This window comes from Cynocephalus volans, chromosome 15 (assembly GCF_027409185.1).
Source record: "Cynocephalus volans isolate mCynVol1 chromosome 15, mCynVol1.pri, whole genome shotgun sequence".
Lineage (NCBI taxonomy): Eukaryota > Metazoa > Chordata > Mammalia > Dermoptera > Cynocephalidae > Cynocephalus > Cynocephalus volans.
Window position 1 is genome coordinate 85,736,187 of NC_084474.1, and position 25,605 is coordinate 85,761,791.

At 39.1% G+C, this 25,605-nt stretch overlaps 1 protein-coding gene across 1 annotated transcript in view; it reads right to left on the reverse strand.

Annotated features, from left to right (window-relative positions):
• Window positions 1-25,398, reverse strand: part of DNAAF11 (dynein axonemal assembly factor 11) — a 95,259-nt gene extending 69,861 nt beyond the window's left edge. Inside the window, exons 1-3 of the mRNA XM_063079278.1 lie at window positions 25,227-25,398; window positions 12,124-12,291; window positions 7,825-7,902 (exon numbers count right to left, since the gene is read on the reverse strand). Of these exons, the coding sequence (XP_062935348.1) occupies window positions 7,825-7,902; window positions 12,124-12,291; window positions 25,227-25,398 (418 nt within the window). The remainder of the gene's footprint in view (window positions 1-7,824; window positions 7,903-12,123; window positions 12,292-25,226) is intronic.
• Window positions 25,399-25,605: the final 207 nt, after the last annotated feature.

The following is a 25,605-nucleotide window of genomic DNA, read 5'->3' on the forward strand; positions in this document are numbered from 1 at the left end:
TCACCATAAATGGGTCCATATCCCATATTTCATTATGGTACCCTGTTCTGTGATATAATAATATAAGGAAGATGGGTAGGAGGGAATTGAGAACCCGAGGACTGTATGAGGGAACAAAGCCTGCATCTTACACATCAGGAAGTCAGTAGATGACGTTTAAACTGGGAATATCAGGAAATAACAGATAGGCCTGATACAAATGCTTTACTTGGAAATATGGAAATAAGCATTATATGAATGCATTATTTGGTCACATGTAGCAGAAGAAACAAGGGGAATTGAAAGTGGTCACCTCTAGGGAGCAGCACTTGGGGATCTGAGGGCATCGACAAGGAACTACCGTTTTGCAACATAAATATAGCCCTTTGACTTTTTGAACTTATTGTATTACTATGCTTAAAATATTAATTATTAAAAAGATGGAAATCTAAAATGTCCAAGAACAAATAAACACTTTTAAATATTCCGTATTTTACTATATAGGTGAGGGAAATTCAATAACTTCACATCTTCAAAAATAATTATGTAAATGAAAGAGGACAACAGATTTCTATTAAATTACTATTTCTATTTCTATTAAATTACTAAATACATACATGGACGTTTTAAAAAATATTGACAAGCCTATGAGATAATAGTTATACTTTTCAGCATGCAATCTGTCAATACATGAAATAGAGTTTTAAATTGCTTCTCCCTCCTATATCCAAAATTTCATTTGGGGAGAAAAGGTCCCAATTAAATACCTCTACTGCAAACAGAAGTAATTTGTACAAAGCTATTGAGAACAGTTGTATTCATAATGACAAACATAATTAAAAACATTTCAAGCACCAAATAATGAGTTTTTAAAACACATCAATACACATGATAATGCAGTAGTTAAATATGAAAATGTGGACTCATCCACTATATGAAGAATTCATGTAAAACTACATATATAAATACAATGAAGTCTACATCTCTATACCTACATGTTTGTTTTACATTGGCAAAAATGTTATATGGATTTTATGAATTTAGAAGATATGTTTAAGGTAGTCTGACCTAAAATGCAGGTGATATGGTATCTCTTACGTTTACTTTGGGAGGCTCGGAAGACATTTAAATTATGTTTTTCTTTCATATAAGAAAAGGCTGATATTTGAAAGACTCTAATGAAGTAAAAAATTCACATATTTTTTAAAATTTTGCTGTAATTATGTAAATAAAGAACCCTCCAAATGTTTATTATATTTTGCAAAGTGACAAATCTTAATTTTCCTTCTACTCGGCCTAGACATGAGAAATTAAATCAACTTTGCCATCTTAAAGATGGACAATTCTTGCCGAGCTGGCTGAGCTTTAGAAACCTCCTCTCTGGAGTCAAGCAGTCCTTCCTTCAGCTGAGTCCCAGCCTTTATCTCCTGTTCTGCAAAAGTCCAGCTCAGTGACGCTCCAGGGTCTAAAAGTCAGTGAGATCAACGTTGACTGCCCCTGGGGGCAGGAAAAGCTCACACTATTAGAAACCCCACCTCTCCTTCCAGGTTATGGGTGGGGGGGGATAAGGAGGAGGGATGGATAAAGAAGACTGTTTATTCTACCCTGGTGAATTCTCAACAGGGAAAAAAGAAAAAAGGATACTTGCTATTTTTTGCCATCCAGAAAGAAAAATAAAATAAAATTTTAAAAAAACAAACAAAAAAACTTACCTTTTAAATTATATTGAGATTTACTCAAGTAGATGGGCTGAGTGTGTAGTGTATATGCATGCATCTTCCTACCTCTCACCTCAAACTCTTAAAATTAAACAAAAATGATTAATTTGCCAGTAGATGAGATGCATCTTCTGTTTCTACTCCCCTACCCGCCACAATGTTCTCAGACTACGCTGTATGCAGTTCATCCATATTAGAGCTGGAAGGCAAAGAACCAAAAGGAAGACCTGTCCAGAAAAAAAATGGCTGGATGTGGACTGTGGACTGAATGAAGTTTGCAAAGTTTAGAAAGACAATAGTGACAATCATGCCCTCTAGTGGTAAATGAACAAAACATACTGCAAAGACAACTTTCCATATCCTATAAGACACTTTCTTAACAAAAATGACAAGCCCTGGACAACCTAACCTAGAGTGAGAGTTTTAATTATTTCTGTGATGCTTTAGATTGAAGTTTTACTATCACAAACCATGGATATATAGCAAATTTTGCTATTCCATTTGTTCAGAAGAGAACACAGAAATAGGGCTGCAGAAGTTAGCTGGGAGAGAGCAATGACTCCATTTCTAATGCAGAAAAATGACAGTAATTGAAAGAATCATCTCAATTCCAGCACTGAGGTTGGTTTTGGAGGCTTTGATAGTGGTAATTCTCTAGGTTTCGAGGATGAAAATTAAAACCTTATGTTGCATATTTATGTCACGGTTGATATATACCCTTGATAATCACTGAAATATTCATTTCTATACTAGGAGGCAAATAGGCTAAAATCCATTATGACCTAAGTGAAGTTCTCCTAATTTTAGCTATTGGCAGATGGCAGTGGGGTGTGGAGAGCAGCTTGCCTGCCTCTGCTCCATGCCCCTGCACTCTAAAGTGAAGCCCATTAGTCTGCATACCCCACCCACTCACAGAGTGGCTCTGCCAGGCAGGCAAGAGGCTGGACGGGGAAAGAGAACCTCATAACTGCAGAATAAGCCCATACCAGCCACCTATTAATCAGACACTAAGTGTTACCAGACATTTAAAGAAAAATAGCACAAAATAGAAGGCCGTGCAGTAAAACAGGAAACCTCAGATGAAAAGAGATAATTCAGGGAACTGAAGAAATTGAGAGCAAAGTGTTCTAACAAGTTCCACCAAAGAAATTTTAGATAATATCTCACCCATAAAATAACAATAGACATTATAGAAAAGCAGCAATCAGAGCACAGAAATGAATTCAGAGGAATAAAAATTATGGCCAAAATAAAGGGTTAATTACAGATTAACTGAATTATAGAATGAGCAGAGATGAATATAAAATAATTATTCTGGGATATAAATCTGATGAAATATCCCAGAATGTGCAATAGCAAGAAAAATGGGGCTTAAATAAGGAATGCAAGTTAAGAGGCACAGACGATCACCAGTACAATCAAAATCCAGTTAAAAGCAGTTCTAGGGAAGATCAAATAAAACAGAAAAGACAAAGTTATCAAAAAAGATGATTGATAGATGAATGAAGAATTGAAGGAAGGAAGGGAGAGAGGGAGGGTGGAAGGCAGGAAGAAAGGATGGGTGAAAAAAATGTTCAACCAAGAATTCTATATCTGTGAAAACTATCTTTCAGAAATGAAAAAGAAATTAAGACATTTCTAGATAAACAAAAACTGAGAGCTTGTCACTAACATATCTACCCTACAAGAAATACTAAAGAACATGTGTCAGGCTGAAATGAAAAGACACCAGAGAGCAACTCAAATTCATATGAAAAAATAAGGACCACCATAAAGATAACTACATAGGTAAATATAAAAGGCAATATAAATATATCTTTGTATCTATTTTTCCCTAACTTATTTAAAAGATGACTAAAAAAAGAAATAATTATAAATCTGTGTTGACAGGCACATAATGTATAAAGATGTAATGTGTAATGACAGCATAAAGAAGTTGGGGAGGAAAACAAGACTATATAGAAACAAAGCTTTGTATACTATTAAAATTAAGTTGGTATTAATTTGAACTAGATTGCTATAAAATAAGATGTTAAATGTAATTTCTATGGTAACTACTAAGAAAATAACCCAAAACTATATACTAAAAGAAACAAAAAAATTAAAATGGTACACAAGAAGATATCTAAGAAAAATAAAGAAAAGAGGAAGAAAATAGACATAAGATATATAGAAAATAACAGATCACCAATTACATTAAAAGTAAATGAATTAAATTCTCCAAACATGCAGGATGGATGAAAAATAAAAGCATGATCTATCTATATGCTGTTTAGAAGAGACACACTTTAGATTCAAAGACACAAATAGTTGGAAAGTTAAAGGATGGAATATATTTTTGTAACAACAACAAATTACAAATTGTAACAACTACAATAAAAGAGCTGAAGTAGCTATACTAGTAACAGACAAAATAGACTTTAAGAAAAGGTTTGTTACTGGAGACAATAAAGGACATTTTATAATGAAAGAGGATCAATTTATCAATAAGATAAAACAATTATAAACATATATGTACCTAACAGCAGAGTCACAAAATACATAAAGCAAAAACTGACAGAATTCGGGCCGGCCCGTGGCTCACTCGGGAGAGTGCGGTGCTGATAACACCAAGGCCCCGGGTTCGGATCCCATATACGGATGGCTGGTTCGCTCACTGGGTGAGCGTGGTGCTGACCACACCAAGTCAAGGGTTAAGATCCCCTTACCGGTCATCTTTAAAAAAAAAAAAAAAAAAAAACTGACAGAATTGAAGAGAGAAATAGACCATCCAAAAAACAGTTGGAAATTTCAAAAACCTGCTTTCAATAATGGATAGAACAATAAACAAAATGTCAGCAAGGAAATAGAAGAGTAGAACACCACCAAAAGCTGTCAAAATGATACAAAAAAAAAACAAAACAACTAGGCTCAACAGACATCTTTAGACCACTTCACCCAGGAATAGCAGTATACACATTCTTCTCAAATGCATAGGTAACATCCTCTAGAATAGACCAAATGTTAGGCCACAAAACAAGTCTTTGTAAGTTTAAAATAACTGAAATCATAGAAAGTATGTTCTCTGATCCCAATGGAATAAAACTAGAAATCACTATCAGAAGAAAATTGGGGAAATTCACAAATGTGTGGAAATTAAACAACACTCCTATCTAAGCAATGGGTCAAAGAGGAAATCACAAGGGAAATCAGAAAATACTTTGAGATGAATTTTTTTAAAAAAAACAACATACAAAAACTTAATAGATGCAAGAAAAATAGTGCTCAGAGGAAAATTCATAGCTGCAAATGCAGACATTAAAAAAAGAAAAAGATCTCAAATCAATAACCTAAACCTCCACTGTAAGAAACAAACAAAAACAAAAACAAAAAAGAAAGAAAGCAAACAACACAAAACAAAGAGAAGGAAAGAAATAATAAAGATAAGAGTGGAAATAAAACAGACAATACAAAACAATAGAGAAAAATCCACAAAATCAAAAGTTGGTTCTTTGAAAAGATCAACAAAATTGACAGACCTTTACTTATGCTAACCAAGAAAGAAAGGGAGAAGACTCAACTTTACCAAAATCTGAAATGAAACAGAGGCTATTACTATTGACCTTATAGAAACGAAAAGAATTATAAGAGAGTAGTAAGAACAATTGTATGCCAATAAGTGAGATAAGCTAAGTGAAATCAAAAAATTCTTGCAAGACATAAACTACTAAAACTGACTCAAGAAGAAACAGAAAATCTGAATAGGCTTTTACAAGTAAAGAGATTAAATTAGTAATCAAAAAATTTTCCATAAAGGAAAGCCCAGGACAAGATGGATTCTTGGTGTGTTCTACTAAGTGTTTAAGGAAAAATTAACACCAACCATTTACAAACTCTCCCAAAAAGTAGAATAAGAAGAAACCCTTCCTCATTTATTCTATAAGGCCAATAATATCCTGACAGTAAAACCAGACAAAAACATCTCAAGAAAGGAAAACTACAGGCAAAATTAAGGATGATTGTGCTCTAAAGGACACCATCAAGAAAGTTGAAAAGAAAACCCACAAAATAAGAGAACATATCTGCAAATCATATATCTGATCAGGGCCTACTATACCGAATACATAAAGAACTCCTACAACCTAACAGTAAAAAGACAAATAACCCAAATAAAAATGGGCCAAACTTTTGAATGAACATTTCTCCAAAGAAGATGTACAAATGGACAATAAGCACATAAAAAAACGTTCAGCACCATTAGTCATTAGCTAAATGCAAATCAGAACCACAATGAGATACCACTCTGCACCCATTAGGATGGCTTCTATAAAAACAAACAAAAATACAGAAAACAACAACTGTTGGCAGGGATGTGGAGAAAATGGAGTTCTTATAAATTGCTGGTGTGAATGTAAAATGATGCAACTACCTTGGAAAACAGTTTGACAATTCCTCAAAACGTTAAACATAGAGCTATCACATGACCCAGCAATTCCATTCCTAGATTTACCAAATTAACTGAAAACATATGTTCACACAAAAACTTGTAGAGGAATGTTCTTAGCAGCATTATTTATAATAGCCAAAAAGTGGAAGCAACCAAACACCTATTAATTAATGAATAGGGTAAGCAAAATGTGGTATATCCATGCAGTGGAGTATTATGCAGCCACAAAAATAAATAAAGTACTGACATCTGCCAGAATGTGGAGAAACCTTAAATATGTTATGCAAAGTGAAAGAATCTAGACACAAAAGACCACATACCATGAGATTCCATTTATATTAAATGTTCAGAAAGGGGAAATCCATAGAGACAGAAAGTAGATTTGTGATTGTTAGGGACTAGGGCAAGGGTGACTGAGAAATGAATGCTAATTGATAAGGGATTTCTTTTAGGGTGATGAAAATGTTTGAATTGGACAATGATGATAGATGCACAGCCTTGTGAGTTATACTAAAAACTAGTAAATTGTCTATTTTTAAATGGTGAATTTTATATTATGTAAGTCATATCTCAATTAAAAAAACTAAATGTTCCAAATATTTCAATTAAGAGACATATAAAAAAATACATTTTGGTTCATTTTTTTCACAATAACTTTGAGATGGATTAGAGAGATTAAATGTAAAACATAAAATCATTAAAATTAGAACTTAATATAAATTATATTCAGAAACCATAAAGAAAATGACTGACAACTGAGTATATTAAAATGTAAGACTTCTGCATGATACAGTATCATGATTGAAATAAGTACCAGATCAAGAGAAAATATTTGCAACATATATGAAATGTATAAGAGCACATTAAAAAAGACATGGCCAAAAGCTATAAAATATCTTCTAATTCACATAAGAAATACAAATATTCAATAAACATTTTAAAGTTTATATACAAACTCAATTAAAAGTAAGCTGCAAATTAAAACAATCAGTAGATAACAATGTCTTCCTATCTTAAAAATATATTGTTTATAAGAAGTATTAATGAAATTGTGTAGAAATGGGTACTCACGTGGACTATCAGTGCAAGTATAAAATTTATACAATTTTGGGGGGGGAATTTGGCAATACCTTTCAAAATATGCATATTTAAATCTAGGAATTCAATTTCTCAGTATCTATCCCCCCAAAAAACTGTGCACATGACCACAAAGTGAAATGTAGAAGGATGCTCATTGCAGCCATGTTTATTATAGCAAAATGCTGGAACCCACTCAAATGTTCACCTGCAGACAACTGGTTAGATAAATCAGTCCACAATCATTCCATTATATACCTCCCACTCACTTTCTTAGATATCAAAGGAGCAAGGTAATTTCAAGGAAGAAATTAATTTTCAAAACAATGCTCACGGTATGGTCCCATTGACAGAATGTAAAATAAAACAAAATCACTTTCTATACACCAAAGTGTTAACTCTGGCTATCTCTGGAATGGGGGGCTAGGTTACGAAGAGTCAAAGTGGACTTCCATTTTTTAATTTATATTATCACTTCATTGTTTGAATTTTTATAACAAGAATTTATAATACAAGATTTAAATAAAATGTTAATTTTAAAAGTATACCTATTGCTTATGTAATATTGCTTAATTTTAAATCTTAATTTTAATTTAGAATAAAATAAAAGAAGAAAAGTCTTACCTTCCAAATTTTCTATTTTTTCAATGTTATTTAAAGCTAAATTCAAATATTCAAGTTTCTTGAGTTTGCTAACATTTTCTGAAATAAACAAATAATGTAGTTAATTAACCCTCAAAATAAAAGACATTCTTACACAATCTACTGTGAAAATGGTAAAGAGAATCTAAGGATTATTATTATCATTATTAAAACCATGTTGCTTTTTCAAATTCATACCTGTACATCAGACTATGTGGTTGCCTTTGCAGTATCCATTTCTTCCTCCATCCTTCCTAATGGAACCCAGTTTGGCTCATGTCTCTACCCTGCCCCAACTTCAGGGGGTGAAGTTTAACCAAGCTGGACCAGTACATAGCAATCCAATCTCTCTTGCTAATAACAGCCCAGGAACCTAGGCTTACTCAAGCCAACCAGCTCATGGCAGTCTCCTGGCAACCATGTGGTACAGGAGAGGGCATGTACACCAAGTACTTTCAATCAGATGAAAGGGAAAGATCTATGTTCCATGCTTGGGGATATCCTATCTCTTTTTCCTGCTGGACTTTAATAAGAAAGGAAGTGCTATCTGTATTGGTATTCACACTTAATCATGAGGAAACCAATTGTGAGATGAGGCCCACCCACATTGCAGCTGCTAGAGCAGACAGAAGGAATCACCTGCCCTTGGAGTCTGTCCTACCTCTAGGAACATAGTTGGGTAAGTGAATAGATTTCCTTTCTGTTAAGCCACATTGAGTTTTTTTTTTTTTTTTTTTTTTTTTTTTTTTTTCCCACTCGAAGCCAAAACAAACCTGATACAGGATTACCTTCTTGAATAAATATGAAAGCCCATACAGGCAAAACAATAAGCATAACCAAGTCAAGAAATCACTGTAGAATGAGGCCTTTTAAAAACAGCTAATAATACCATAGCTGACATTGCTGAATATTTATTATATGCCACACTGTGTTCTAAGAATTTTGCATATATTATCTTATTTAATCCTCATAATAACCCTGTAAGGTAAAAACCATTGTTGTCTCCTTTTTACAAATGAGAATACCAAGGTACCAAGAAGTAATCTACTTGTCCAAGGTTGAGTGACAGAGCCAGAAAGCTTGGCTCCAGAGCCTAGCGCTAAATCATTATACTACACCTTAAAAGAACAGTCTTTTCTAAGATTACATGAATGTAGAAAACCCTGCTAAGGAATGTACGTTTGGGCCAGCCTCACTTAAATACTCCCTCCTCTGGTCATGCCTCAGAGAAACTACAAAGATCAAACATGGTGATTTATAACCATCACCCTTATCACCATACATAGTTCATCTAAAGTTTACAAAACACCATATATTTCTTCCATAGACCTGAGAATAACATTTACCTCTCTGAGCTTCAGTTTACTAATTTTTCAAATGACGATTTTGGAATAAATTACTAACGTTTCTCTTAGCAATTAAATTACTCAAAGTAATACCAATGTTTACGAAAGGTTCTCTAGCAACATCTGAGCATTCAATAGTCAACAGATTTGGAGGTTTCTGTGTGCCAAGAATTATAACACAGTGTCTAGTCTGTATCCTGAACAAAAATATTTAAAGTTATCATTGTTAAAATTGCCATCCCACAGCAAAATACCTGTTCAAAGTAGAATTTCCCTTCCCCACCTTTGTTACTTGTGTAGCCCTCTAAATGATAAAAGAGTCAGCTGATAGAAAAAAAGGTAAGATCTATTCAGGACGGACTTCCTAAGTTAACTCTTCGGGAAAAACAGTGGCCAAATTGGTCCAGGGGGATGGGGAGGCTCTGTAAGTAAAGATGTATAGAACCTCTAGGGCAGTAGGCAGGGTGTCTGAGAGTTCTAACCCAAATCCTTCCAGAAGTTCTCACAAAGTGCCACGACCAGACCTGCAGCTTGTAGTGAACCAAATCCCTTCTCAGGTTTAAGAAGCTCTGCAGCCCTCAGCTCTACCCAGGCATGATATCCATTGGGACACTGTTGCAAAAGTCCATTGCTGGAGACTGCTCCTACAGGTTCTGATTCCATAGGTCTGGAGTGCGGCCCAAAACCCACACTTGAATGAGACCCCAGATGGCCCTCAGCTACCATGTGGAGCAACAGTAAGCAGAGCCTTCCTCCGCAGCCCATCTGCATCACCCAGTGTGGGACAGAGCTTTAGCAAAGGCAACTGCTTCATAAACTTCTACCTCAATGGCACAAGAGCAAGTCTGAATCCCAGAGAAGTCATTTTACTTGCTAAATAAGTGCCTAAATGCCTATGGGTGGAGTAGCATTGAAAAAAATCCCATTATTAGGATTTAAAAGAGTGTTTAAGAATACTTTGGAAGCAAAAATTTAAGCTTCCTCACAGCTCTGAAAAGGACTGAAATACTATGCTACTAATTAGTGATTGTGATGGACCCAGCTGTGGAGATTAAAATTTCAGAAACGCTTTTAGATCTGTACAATTAGGACTGTTCTTTAATGCCCCCATGTATAAAAGCTGGTGGTTTTCTGTAATAGCCTTTTTAATTGAACAATGTGCCAGAGTTTCTAATTTCTAGCAAAGTAAAAGATGCCAAAAATAATTCTCTGAAGAAATACAGGGAATTTTAGTAAATATTCAAAAAATGATGGAAATCTAGGCTTTTTACAAACCTAGAGCCAATTTTCAATTATCCACAAAACTATGGGCAGCCACATCATCAGGGTTTCTCAGCCTCAGCAATACTAATATTTTGGGGGCCATCTAATTCTTTCTTATGGGGTGCTGTCCTGTGCATTGTGGGATGGTTAGCAGTACCCCTAGCCTCTATATGCTAGATGCCAGTAACACACATCTCACACAAACACACACACGCTCTTGTCAAAAATGTCTCTAGGCATTACCAAATTACCCCTTTTGAGAACCATTGCACATTGCCATGTAAAGTCAAATATGACCTTAAAAGCGGACCCCTGGGCTCCAGTGCCAGAGCACAGAAGGGTTGGCACTCTCTCTGCCTCATCAACCCTAACTCCGTCCCTTTTCTTCCAACTCCGTTTGCTTCTCCCTTCTGTTCCTACCTTCATATGGCTAGCCTGGGCTACTCTTGGGATAAATGATAAAATTAATAACAACAGTAGCACAGGAGCTGTCACCTACTGAGCACTTATCTCATGGTGAGCAAAAAGCTGAGCACATAATTTCATGTAATCCTTATACCGATTCTGTGTGTTAGGTGTTATTAGCCCTATTTCACAGATGGCAAAACTGAGGGTGGAACAAGTTAACTGACTTGTCTAATTTCACACACCTTATAAGTGGGAGAGGCAGGATCAAACCCAGGTCTACCTGATGTCAGAGGCTGTGCTTGCTCACACCACTAAACTATACTGTTGTTTCTCTGAGTAGTGAGAATATTCCCCATTTCCATGTGACACGACTTCCATTGGAGTGACTCCACAGGCCTGCCTTCTCCCTGCCTCTTAATTCATTCTCTTGGGGTGGTAGGGTGCTGGCAGCAGGGGAAGTACCAGCTTATCTGATGGGTAAATTGAAAGAAGAAACTGAGCATGCCCAGTCCCACCCTCTTTCCTGGCTTCTAGGATCCTCCTGCCAGCAGAGAGCACATGGTCTCAAACCCCTCCTTCCATAAAGCAAGAGCCCACATGGGTAGTCCCCTACCCAGCTACATGCTTAATTTGTGGTTGTCCAGTTCTGCACACGACCAGGTGGATAGGTTTATTCTGAGGGTAGTATTAACAAGCCCACTTAGCTACAAGTCTAAGCCACATCTTCAAAGAGTTTTATCAGTTATAATGCTGATGCTTTGATCTTCATCCATCTAATTTCTGTATTTACCTCTCACTTTCATTCCCAACTGGAACCCCCTCACTAGCCACTACTGAGCACAATGCCTTGCACATATACATTCACAATAAACGTGGTGGAGCTCACAATCTCAGTGGTAACCTGACAAGGACTTGGTCGATTCCTACATAATCTTTTCAGTTTTGCGGAGTGATGTCAAACCATGACAAATGCCTAGATGACGTCCTCTTCCCTTTCAAACTTTAAAAAAAATCAGGTCAACTAATGCATACCCTGCTTTTACTGCTCTCCCAACTCCTTGATGGAGATTCTTTCGGGCAATGAGACCACACATGGAAGAGTTCAGGGGAACATTCCATATGCAACTACTGAGAGATGGCTATGACTATTTCCCATGTAATTCTTTTTGAGTTATTGCCTTCCTCTAAGAATAACACTGCATGTTTCAAAGTTCTTCCATTCAAAATGTTAAGGAAACTATGAGAACAAAGTACTAAAACTTACCAATTTTTCCAATAAGATTATTTTGAAGATAGAGAATTTTTAAATCCCGGCACCACTTGTCAATATGTTCTAGTTTTTCTATTTCTTGCTGATGCAAGGACAGTTCCTCCAGGGAAAAAATCACACAGTCATTGTGTTCTGCATTCCGTCTAATAAGATCTTCTGTGACTGAAAGAAAATACACTACATATTACATTTCTGTCCCCATCATTCAGCATCAGGTTATTACATTAATGCATTGGTTTCTCTTTGCAGTTAAATGTCAATTCTCCAGGCCCAGGTGATTTTCAAAAACAAAGAGATCAGAAGAATTCTGCCTCTTGCTGGAGTTTTTGTGAGGCCATGCTGTAAGTCATAGGGAAGAAAGAGACATGGTGATATCTTAAGTCTCATTAGTCTTTGTATGTGTGGGTGTAGGGTCTACACACATATTGCTATATAGATGGAGACAGAATTGACAGTCATGGCTATAAGAATGTTGATATGGAATCTCATGGTGATACCATGTCAAACTGGATGAGATCCACTAACTGATCCGAAACAGAGCAACTTGCCACTGAGAGGCACAGTCAGGCTGACAGAGAACAGAAATATGAAAACATCTGGAGTTCCGGTCAAGATGGCGGAATAGAGCATTCCCAGCGTCACTCTCTCCCACAAATCAACCAATTTACAACTATGAAAATGTAGCATCAGCCAAGCTGGGGCCTCTGGAGCTCAGGCGAAGAGGAGGAGAGACCTACAGAGTTCATGAAGGTGGGAGAAACCACAATGAGAAAAAGAAAAAACTGCTTGGAGCGTTTCAGGCCACGGCCACTTCAAGGCTGGAACTGCTGAGTGCATGGAGCAGGAGCCTGCAGAAGCCGTAGCCGTGCCCTTCAGATGGAGTTACTTGGAGGCAGCAGGAGAGAAGAGGGCCTCAGTGGCCCCCAGGACAGCAAGACCACTAATAGGATTCCCGTGGACCCATGCAGGAGAGAGGAGCCAGAACAACTGAGAAAAGGGAGCCATTCAGAGGCCGGTGACTCAATGCAAGGGACCAGCACAGGGCCCACCCCATGGGAAATGTTTGGAGCCCAGGTGGTGGGGGAGACAGGCCCACCAGGAGAACACTGGGACACAGCAAGGACAGCCGATCTGCCCTCCAATCAGCACAGGACCACTCAGAGGAGATTGGTCGGGAATATAGAATTGCATGGGATGCAGTTTGATGAAAAAATTCAGGCCCAGGTCAGAGTTTCTACACAACCTAGGTGCACCAGGTCTCTGGAGAGCTGGAAGTAACTGTAAGGTCAACCATTAAACCCCGAGCTGCACAAAAAGCCTTCCCTAGGGAATCAGCAGCAAGACAGCAATTTAGCTCAACCACACAGCTCAAGTACTGGTTCCCACAGGAAGTTCCCCCATTTTAGAAGTAAGCAAAAGACAAAAAATTAGTTCTGGCTAAGGCATGCCACCAGTGTCCTGGGGTCTGCCAGGGGGCATGAGACATGGAACTGGGGACCAGACCCAAGAACCGGACCCCCACCCACAACCACTCATACCGCCAGTGCCTCAGGGCCCTGCCAGAGGCCCAGGGCATGGATCTGGGGACCAGACCTCACTCCCACAACCAGGCACACTATGCCAGTGCTTCGGGGTCTGCCCAGGGACCCAAGGCATGGAGAAGGGGACTGGACCTCCCTCTCACAACCAGGCACACCATGCCAGCACCTTGGGGCCTGCCTGGAGACCCAAGGCTTTAATCCAGGGATCAGACCCCCCTCCCACAACCAGGCACACTGCACCAGTGCCTCAGGTCCTGCCTGGGGACCCGAGGTATGGAGCTGGGGACTGGACACCCCCCACTACCTGGCATACCACCAGCACCAAGGAGTACATCAAAAACATCACCCCCATGTGGGTGGCCCACCACAGCCACCACAATAATCATGGCTGCTGCAAAAGTGGCTAGATGCCACAAACACCATGCAGATGGTCCACCAGCCACTGGAATGCATTGACACAAGGAGAATCACCAGCAGAGATAAAGAAAAGAAGAAGATGTCTCTCTCCACAAAGCCCATTCCAGAGTGACAGAAGCAGCATCTGCTCTATGATAATATTGGGGGACCTGATCATACCTCTCAGCATTGGACAGATCATCTAGACAACAAATTAACAGAGTAACCATTATTCTTTCAGAAGGAGAGAAGAAATCTAGGGTAATTCATGGGTGGAGGGGAGAGGGAGAAGGGAATAGGGAGAGATTGGACAAGGGGCATAAAGAATAATTACGATTTGGAACAATATATATGCTAGTAATCTTGATTTGATCCATGTATCTCAATGTTGAACCCCCAAAATATGTACAATCAATTTTGATTCAATAAAAATTTTTTTAAAAAGAAAAGAAAGAAATATGAAAACATCTCACACCATTCACTAAGGAAGGGTCATTCATTCATTCATTTAACAAATATTTGCTAATTTAACTAAAGCTTAAGAGAAAGGAAAGGAACACCCAGATCTTGCATTACAATTGTATTAAGCAGCTACCACTCGTTCTGTTTCCAAGAGAAATAGAAAAAGCTGCTCACAGGAGGAGTAATGGGATCTCCCACCCCTCTGACAAGAGCGATGTGTAGCACTGGGCTTCTGACACAGAAGGTCGGTGATATGTGATGACAGTGGCACCAGAAGACTGGATAGAATGCTATGGTCTACACTTGGAGCCAAGAACAAAATCATGAACCATCTTCATAAGATGCACTGAAATCAAAGAGCTACGGCAGTAGGGAAACCACGCACTTTCTAGGGCTACTAAAAATGTTATTAACGTAGTTGAACCCTTATATTCTAGCTCTATTCGAAATGATCTGCAAGTGTTAATGTATAAATATGTAGAGTTATTATTTATATTTGTCAGATGAGGAATTGAAGCACAGAGAATTTAAATAACTTGCCCAGGTCTTGGTAGTAAGTGCTAGAGCCAGGTTTTAAATTCACAGTCCAGTGCCAGACCACGTGCTCTTAACCACTATGCTATAGAACCTCAAACATGAGCAAATAAGAGCCTCTTGAGATTTCTCAGGCTTCCTGAATGTGCAGTCTCCCCTGGATGAGACAAAGCTCTTCACAGCAACTTCACCTGCCCCACCTCTGTGCCACATCCTTAAAAGTGAACTTTCCCTTTATTTAAATGTAAAAACATGTATAAACTCGATCCCTTCTGTGCAGTTAGCTGAGCTCTCTGCTACTTCTGGCAGGAGGAGACAGGGTTGCTTGCAATGACAGTACTTTAGAAGAAAGACAAGGAGAATGTAGAGACCAAAAGAGTAAAACACACACATGGGGAATGTCCCTGCTGCTATAAGCTTTGGCTCAACTAACAGGCAGAGATGGCTCCTCACCAAGTCTTGGGAAGGGGCAGGCCAAAGTGGCTGGGATGGAGGCTGAGAAGGCAGCCCCACCAGCCCTGGCTCGCTGGGATTCTCACTGCCAGCTATACTCCGCTGTCCCAAAATGCCACTACTAGTTTGCAAGCCAGCTTAAATAGACTGCTCTATTCAAAGAAAAGAGGTGGAGGGTGGAGGGGTGGGGAGACATCCTGAAAACCAAGCCTGTAAGAACAGGGCATTAAAACTACTCTCCACCCCACTGCACCTCCAACCCCAAAGTTGGTTCACATAGCTGAAATCAACTGATAATAAATAAATGGGTACAGCCAGTTTGAAAATACAGCTAAGCTGCTGTGTAAAGTAAAATCCATTATCTATATGTTATTTATCTATAAGAACTATGTTAGCAGGGATGCAACATGGGTTAAGAGGTTGAGATGGCACTACCAATCTCATCTGAGCTAACTTAATAAAATGTGGGAATAATTCACCACAACTAGTAAGAGCCTCAATGAATGATGGTGTATCTGTGACTTAAACCACACAACTCCACAGAGCAAGTGGTGGAATGCTGGAGGCCTTGCTGCCATTAGACCTGGAGTCCATGGTGTCAGGAGGACGTGCCCATCCAGAGCCCATGCCCTCCCCTCTAGACCACATCCCATGTAGGGAACAACGGGATTCTCTGCTTCCAAGCCCTGCACTGGCCGCTGAAGACAGACTGTGCCATCCGATATGCGTTCTCACACCCAGGGCTGTCCAGGGAGCACTGTTTGCTGGAATGTGGATGGCTTCCATGTGTTGGCTGGATTATCCACCCTCATCTGAAGGCATGAAGGGCCACACAGAGCCAGGGGTGGGAAGAGAAGGGAGAAGTGGACCAGGGGACCAGCTCTCCCTAAGCCACCACACTCTGGCATAGAACTCCAAGGAGTCTGAGAAACATATTAAATGCAGTCTTCTGGAATGTCATGCAAGTACACTTGTCAAGGGAGGAAGATGCATTTTATCTAGCAGTTTGATTTATAACTTGACACACGGGCCTTTACTTATATTCTTGCCCCAGATTCTAGTTGAAGGCTTACTTTGGTATCCATATTGAAGATAAAACCTAACTTGAACCCCATAGACACTGTCTTCTGTGGTTACGACGAATGTGCTCAGGGGAATTCTGATTGCATCATATTACCTGGTCTGTGGTTTCCTGCAGCCACATGTGCATTTGCACAGCCCACATGGGCTTCCCGGCTCTCAAGGCTGCTAAAGGTATAATAGGTTCCTCCAAGCTCTACAATCCTAAAGGCTTTTCCAAGACTTAAGAGTGTTGACAAAGTTCCTATTGGTACCAAATGTCTTTCCTGTATTCTCTTTCTGCTCCTTTCAAAATTTAGAAACTCTTTATCATGCTATTATGTGTGTAAAATTGATCATTTACATACAATTGTCAAACCTTCCATTTCAGAGGTACATAACTAGTAGGAAGGAATTATGTTGATCTGTATCTCCTAACCAGGAGAATTAAGATGATAAAAATCACCATTAGATTAAGAAGTGTGGGTGGGGGAACCTCCCTTAGCATGAATAACCAATTTACACACGCGCGCGCGCACACAAACACACACACACACACACACACACACACACATACAAGAGAGGAAGGACACAACAGTTCATTCAGCACAACAGGGAAGTTTGCCCAATGGCAACAATTATACACATTAGTATAGATTAAAAGAGAATGGTGAATTACAGAGGAAAGTAGAATTGTGAAGGTCTAGAATTTCCCAGGGGCCCTTTTCTGAATTCTTCTATTATAAGCAAACAGCTGTGTAGTATTCTGTTTTATAGCACTTAGGGAAGTGTTGTTACAATACCACTTCACCTCCAATGCCAAATATCAGTACAAAAACCAGAGTCCCCAAGAAGAAATGTGTAAGAATGTCTACATGGTGCATAAAGATTATAGTGTTTCACACTTTTAAATGGGAAAACATTTTGCAGTTTTTCAAACTAATTTAGACCAAACATTCTTTTACTCCAAGAAGGATTATTCACCTTTAGAAATTCCTACTCCAAATAATGCAGCATTGCACTTACATGAGATCATTCCAGAGATTTAAAAATGCTTAGAAGCATTAATGTGTCATCACAAGACTATTTCAAGAAAGGTGGAATTACAAAACCTATTATGTGCTTTAGAAGAACATGCCAAGGTACTATAGGAAACATATTGCTTTTACTTCCTTATTTTAGAAAATTTCAAATTGCAAAATACAGGACAGATGGATTCTGAGAAGTGTCTTGCCCAAAGAAGGTGTTAACCAATATCTGCATGTCTAAAGGAAAGAGTGGTTGATGAAGGATATTGACAGCTTTAACCACAGATACATACTCATCTCGCTAAAAGATGTTGCTAAGGAATCCAAAGGTTTAATCAAAACTGATCAGCCAGCCTAGGCTTCTTTTCAATTCCTAATATGATTGGATTCTCTATAATTTGAGGAAGTTTCAGTAAAATGCCTTTGCAGTGAGTGGGGGCAAAGGACAGGAGAAGGTTTGGGGGATATTGGAGTTTGCTGTGCTGTGTTTGCTTCTACAAAGCTTTTCAGTGTATTGAGCAAAGTTCTGGAAACTCCCAAAGCCAACAATTTAATGTTCATTCCTTCAGGCTTTATATCATATTTTGTAAACAGCCCTCTCTTTCTTGCCAGCTTAGAATAAAATCAACCAATATATGTTTATAATAGGCTTTGCAGAATTTTCAAACACCTTGAAAGACCTAGCAGATACATATATGAAATAGAGATTTAACAGAAATGAAGGGGTTACAAATAGGTAAAAGCTACCTCTTAATAGCCTCTAAACTTTTTTTCTCTTTTACCATTTTCAGTGGAAACTTTTAAAAGCAGGATTACACATTTTCCCTGCCTTTTCTTACCGACTTGGGGTCATCACAATGAGCATCAGTAGCCACACGGTACTGCAATCCAGTGATACCTTTAGGTGCTAGAAATAGAGCATGCTTTTCAAAAGCATGGAGAAAGTGCAATGGGGCACTTTGACAGAAGCAGACAGCAAGTATAATGAGCACGGAGGAGGAGCCATCAGTGCTATTGAGTGAAAGGAGGGAGGTCAGAAGAGGCTTCATGGAGAAGCCTGAGCTGAACCCTGAAATGGGAGCAGATGTTTGCCAGATACACACATGAGGAAAAGGCACCCCGGGGCCACTGTGGATGACATGCTGCATGGTCCAGCTCTCCTTTTGACACTAACAACGACGTCCTCCGGCAGCTGGGAGCTCCCCTGGCAACAGCTGTTACTACTCTCCTTCCGGAGTCACCTCAGTTGAAGAGACACCTCCACCAAGGTCACGCCCTTTCTCAGGAAAGCCCATATCCAATGACCAGGTGGTGTGGGGCTGGAAAGGTCCGGTCCTTCACCCCAACTTGGGCAACTCAGAGGTTTCATTCCAAGTTTAGAGCTCCTGTGCCATCGGGTACATGTTCTCACAACCAGGGCTGTCCAAGGAGCACAGTTTACTGGAATGTGGATGGCTTCCATGGCTGAGGCCTTTGTTAAAATGCATCACAGCCCAACTTCCCCCTCTGCCCAATCTTGCTTTCTTTCCTACCTGCCCTAAGAACATTTCCTAATAAACTTCCTGCATGTTAATCTCCATCTAAAAATCTGCTTCCTGGGGAACATGACCTAGAAGGCTTGATATCAGAAGTGGACCATAAAAGCAGATGCTAGCTAAGATGGGATTTGGGAGTCAGATCACCTGCTGCCAGAGTGGCAAAGAGGACATCATTACTGGTGCTAGGTGAAACACAGACAGTGCCAGGCCCAAGGTAGCTGTGTAGTTGTTAAGACTTTCACTGGTGTCAAACAGAAATGGGACACCAGTGCATGGGGATGCACTAGTAAGTGTGACATATCAGGCATTAGAGAAATACGGGGGAAATTGTAACTTATCAGGTGGCTGCTGCTAAACACAATTGATAAGGAAAGGCTGAGAGACATTAAGCAGCTATTAAAACCTAAGCGTGAAAACCAAAGGACTGCACTGGCTGCATATAAAGAGGTTTTCATTACCTGAAACCAGAGGGCAGAGAAAGCTGAGGACCACGACCAGGATTTAATCATAACAGTAGCAGAAACTTCAGGTTCCAGACATGATAGAGACATAGGACAGGATTTACCCTCCAGCTTAAAATAACTAAAAATCCAGACAAAATATATAAAAGTAACTTTTTAAAATTAAATGTTGGAAATCAGGAAATCAAAAAGGAAACTAGAAAGTATTTTAAACAGAATAAAAAAATACAGAAACTGCAGAAAAATACAGAAAATTGGGGGTATGCAGCTAAAACATTACTTGAAGGGCAATTTATAGCACTTACACACCTAAAGTAGGAAAAAAGAAAGGTCAAACATAAACTTCTACTTTAAGAAACTAGAAAAAGAACAAATTAAACTCAAAATAAGCAGAAGAAAGCAAATAATAAAGATTATAACATAAATTAAATGGAAAGCAGAAAAACAATAGAGAAAAAATCAATAAAAATTAAAGCTAGTTCTTTAAGAAAATACACTGGTAAACTTCTAGCCACACTTAGTAAAAAAGGTAGAAGACACAAATTGCCAATATTAGGAATGAGAGGGGGACATCATATACACTGTACAGATAATAAATGATAATATAATAAGGAAATAATATAAATAACTTTATGCCAATAAATTCAAAAACTTAGATTCAATGAGTAAATCCCTTAAAAGGTGCAAACTACTAAGGCTGACTCAAGAAGATATAAATAAGCTGAACAGCCCTATATCTACTAAACTAATTGAATATGTAGTTAAAAACCTTCCCACAAAGAAAAGTATGGCACAGATGTCTCCACTGATAAATTCTACCAAACATTCAAGGAAAAATAATATCCCATATATACAAAAATTGGAAAAGAAAGAATACTTCCCAAGATATTCTATAAGACCAGAATTACCCTGATTCCAAAACCAGATAAATACATTACAAGAAAAGAAAGCTATAGAACAATGTCCCTCACGGACACAGATGTAAAAATTCTAAACAAAAATTTAGCAAATCAAATCTAATAATATAATGAAAAGATTATACATCATAACTAAGTAGGATTTATCCAATGTACGCAAGGTTGGCTTAACATTCAGAAATACACGTCATATATATTATTAATAAACTAAAAAAACACAGTCATATCAGTAGATATAGAAAATGCATTTGACAAAAATCCAACATCCATGCCTCATTTAAAAAAAATAAAAATAAAACACTTACAGCAAACTAGAAATAGAAGGGAACTTATTCAAGGTCAAAAGTGGCATCCACAAAAGACCTACAATTAACAATATACTCAATGGAGAAAGACTTTCCACCTAAGATCAGGGAAAAGGCAAGGATATCTGTACTCACCACTTCAACACTGTACTGCAGGTTCTAGCAATAAGACAAGGGAAAAAAATGGCACCCAGTTAGTAAAGAAAGAAGTAGAATTATCTCTGTATACAGATGACATGACTGTCTATGGAGAACATCCAATGGAATCTACATAAAAAGCCACCAGTACTAAGAAAGTTTAGCAAGTTTGCAGGATATAAGATCTATATAAAAAATATAAATTATATTTCTATATACTAATATCGTTTACAATGGCATCAAAAATGTAAAATACGTAGGGATAAATCTGACAAATATGTGCAAGACCTGTCCACTGAAAACTACAACAAACACTGCAGAACCACATTTTATAAGACTTAAATAAATGGAAATACATACTTTGTTCTTTGGTCAGAATATTCAATATTTTCCCCAAATTGAGCTACAGAATTAACACAATCACAGTCAAAATCCCAACAGACTTTTTTTTTTTTGTACAAATTGAGAAGATACCAAAATTCACATGGAAATGCAAAGGATCTAGAATAGCCAAACCAATTTTGGAAGAGAAAAATAACCTTGGAGGACCAAACTACGTAACTTCAAGACTTATTATAAAGCTACAGTACTTGAAACAATGTGGTATTGGCATAAAGAAAAACAAATAGACCCGTGAATCAGAAAAGAGAGTCCAGAGCACATAAATATTGGCAACTGATTTATGCAAAGGTACGCTACAATAAGGAAAGCATAGTCTTCAATAAATGCTGCTGGTACTACATGGATTTCCACATGTAAAAAAAGAACTTTAATCCATATCTCACAACATATACCAACATTGAGTTAAATGAATGATAAACTAATATAAAACCTAAAATTATATAACTTAAAAAAAAAGAAAAATCTAAGTGAATTTGAGTTAGGCAAACATTTCTTAGATATGACCAAAAGCAAAATCTATAAAAGAACAAATTAATAAATTAGACTTAAAATTTAAAACTTCTGCTCTTTGAAATCTACTTAGGAGAATTAAATATAAGCCATATACTGGGAAAAATATTTGTAAATCATATATCTGATAAAAGACTTACATGCAATATATACAGAACTCCTAAAACTCAGTGATAACCAGGCTGGCTGATTAATTCAGTTGGTTAGACCATGATGCTGGTAACACCAAGGTCGAGGGTTTGAACCCTGTACTGGCCAGCAGCCAAAAAATTAAAAAATTTAAACACTTAAAAAAAAAAGCAAAACTCAGTGATAACAAAACAAACAAGTCATTATCAAAAATGAGCAAAATATTTGGACACTTCACCAAAGAAGATGTATGGATGACAATATATCACAGTAATAAAAATGAATTCATTACTATGATATGACATTTAAAAGCAAAGAGGTTAGGTCTTTTCTAAGTCATAATCCACAGCAGATTAAATGTACAGAGAGGACTAATTCTTTCATTTTCTTCCAGCCACTGCCCCCAGGCTCGACATTGTTTTTCCTGAGAAACAATAGTCTCTTTGACTTAAACATGAGACGTTGCACCATGACTTCTCTTTCTCATCAGACCTTCCATTACTCCCAGGGACAGTGTAGCAACATACACAAGAGTGCCTCATTTCCTTAGGTTCACATCCCAGGTTTACCACTTACTGTGTGACACTGGGCACACTGTTTAACTTCTTTGTGCTTTAGATTTCTCATAGGCAAAAAGGGGGTGATAATAGTGTCTACCTCAAAAGATTTTTAAGAGAATTCAAGGAGTAAATACACAGAAACACTTAAAAACTGACCAGAAGGTAGTAAGTGGTTCAATAAATGTTAATCATAATTATCATCCTCCCTCAGAGACCCAAATTTTTCCTTCAGCTGTAGGGAGTTCAGAACGGTGGAAAGAGCAGCAAAAACTGGGAATCTTGTATTCTAGTCCTGACTCTCTCCTGACTGATAAGCGGGACATCAGCTGGATCACTGGTCACTCGAGGGTCCCTGCTCCCCATCTCTATAATATAGAGGTACACTAGATGATCTAGCAAGCACCATCTGTAAAACCTGTACTATTGACATCCCAGCATCTTTCTCTGGAAAATACAGGAAAGCAGCATCAAGGAGCACATGGGAGTAAGGAGATGATAGCAAGAGGCAGAAGGCCATTTATTAAGGAAGCATGGGGGAAAAAGAATATGTAAGAAGGGTTGTAAGATGCAGTGGGGAGGGTCACTTTCTCCACCCACCTCTCTCAGATCTGTCCACTGAGCATTTGTCCCATGGGAGGCAGTACAGTGTGATGTGGGATCCAGAGAATCCAGTGACTGTGTTATTTAATCTCTGTGCCTCAGTCACCTCACCTAAAAAAAATGGAGATGATAGTATTTCCTCCCTGCCTCCAAAGGCTGTTAGGAAGATGGAACAAGAGAGGGCATGTAAATCATTTTAACCAGGCCTGACACACAATAGACACTCATAAGAGGAGCAGTGCTTGTTATGTGTCCTGCTGCCACAGCTTCAGTTCAGGCCACTACCTCCCACTTGAACTCCCTACATTGTCAAGTCATGCTCATGAACAAACCTTTTGGTTTCTCTACTCTCTTTTGACAAGAACAACCTACAAAACCTGTATCATCCGATCTCTGCCTACCTTTCTCTCAGGTCTTCCTTCCCTCTTTGGCCTCCATCCCTTCTTTCTGTCCCTCACCCGAGCTCCAGTTGTTTGCACTTTCCCATCAAAGGGCCCTGCTCTTTCTCACCTGTGGGCTTCATTTGCCTTCAGCGTTTCCTTTCCAGACAACACTGCTTCCTCAGAGAAGCCTCCACCTACCCTGGACTCACCTACTCTCAAGGCTCAGGCACCCTCTCCCACCCTCTCTAACCACCATATTTGTAAGTGTTTGCCTTTCCCTCACTAGGAGGATGGGCCCATCTCTGTCTTGCTCATCACTGCGTCCTCAGTGCCTGACTCAAGGAATGCTCTCCAATGTAAGTCCAGTAAGTTAAGGATTTAACAAATTAAAGTAGGCAGGAGTCAGAGAAAGAGGGCAAAAGATATTCTACAAAGAAAGTAAAAAAGGTTAATAGCCAAGAGATGGAATCAACCTAAATACCCATCGATGGATGAATGGATAAAAAATCTGGTATATATACATAATGAATACTCTTCAGTTGTTAAAAAAAAAAAGAAATTGTCATTCACAGCAACAAGGATGGAACTGGATAACATTATGTTAAGTGAAGTAAGCCAAGCACAAAAAGACAAATACTGCATGATCTCACTCATATGTGGAATCAAACAAACAAACAAACAAACAAACGAAAAAAAAAAAAAAAGTCAGTTTTCATAGAAGTAGAGAGTAGAATAATGGTTACCAGAAGCCAGGAGGGGAGGGGAAGTGGTAGATGAACAGGTACAAAGCTATGCTATCCATCCTAACTGAATCAATGTACAGTAGAAGCATATATTAAAACAATACACTGTACCCCACAAATATGCAAAAATAAATGCTAAAATAATTTCTGGGGAAACAAAGGTAAAAATGGTTGATAAGAAAAAGGAGTGGGACCAGGGAATGGGGAAACCACCCCGGAGGAAATATCAGTCACTGGTTTAGGAACAGAGTTTTAACATTTACATATCACTCTCCCCACCACCTCCTACTCAGACCTCTACCTTTAAGCTATCAGGTCTTCCAGGGCAGAAACCCTATCATCTAGTACAGTCTCTTGATTAAAAAATATTAATTATGACACTTTTACAATGATAAGTGATAAATTAAGTACAAAACTGTATAGAACTGCCATTTGGGGAGGTCAGAAACGTTGTGGATATCAGAATGGTTCGATCTAATATAAATAAGTGATAATCCCATCACCTGGCAGTCTCTTAATATATTTTTAAACAAACACTTTCACAACAAACAAGACTTATACTGCCTTCATTTTGGAGATGAGGAACTTGGAAACTGAGGCCCAAAGGCGTGAAGTCAGTGAAAGTCAGGTAGCTAGGGGGCGAAGGAGGCAGGATCTAAACCTTGGCTCAGGAGTCGGTACCCTCAACCACTAGGCGACACTGCCTTCCTGAATGAGTCCGAGGGCTGCGGCTCGGAGACAGTGACTAACTCACGTCCACACAATTTGGAAAGGACACGCGCAGGCCCGAATCCGGTGTGTCTGACACCCAAACCCGTGTACCTTCCACTACCCACTTTTGTCAAGTCCAATGCCTTTCTGTCCCCTCCCCTCTCCTCCCCACAGCCCATTTTACAGATGGGGAACCTGAGCCTCGAAAAGGCCAGGCTGCGGAGGACCTGGCACAGGCGGATCTGCAGAGGGCAAAGGGCCGGCCTGGGCCAGGATCCAGACAGGAGGGGGCGGCGGTGACCTGGCGCAGGCGGTGAGGGTCCCATGGGACCCGGGACGACGCCTGCAAGGGGGACGATCGAAGGCGAAAGGCGGGAAGGGGCGCTTACTCCTGCCCATGGCGTCTCTTCGGCTCGCTGGCCAGGGAAGCTCGATCCGGACCCCCAAGGCCTCCCTTCGCCCTTCACAGCCACACCTCAGCGCGTCGGTACCGGGATCCGGGAGTCATGGCAACGGGGACGCTACGGCGGCCGCGCGGGGCCAGGCGCCGCCGCATTTACCCCGCTCCGGGAGGTGCCAATGGAGGAGACCCGCGTGGAGGGGCTT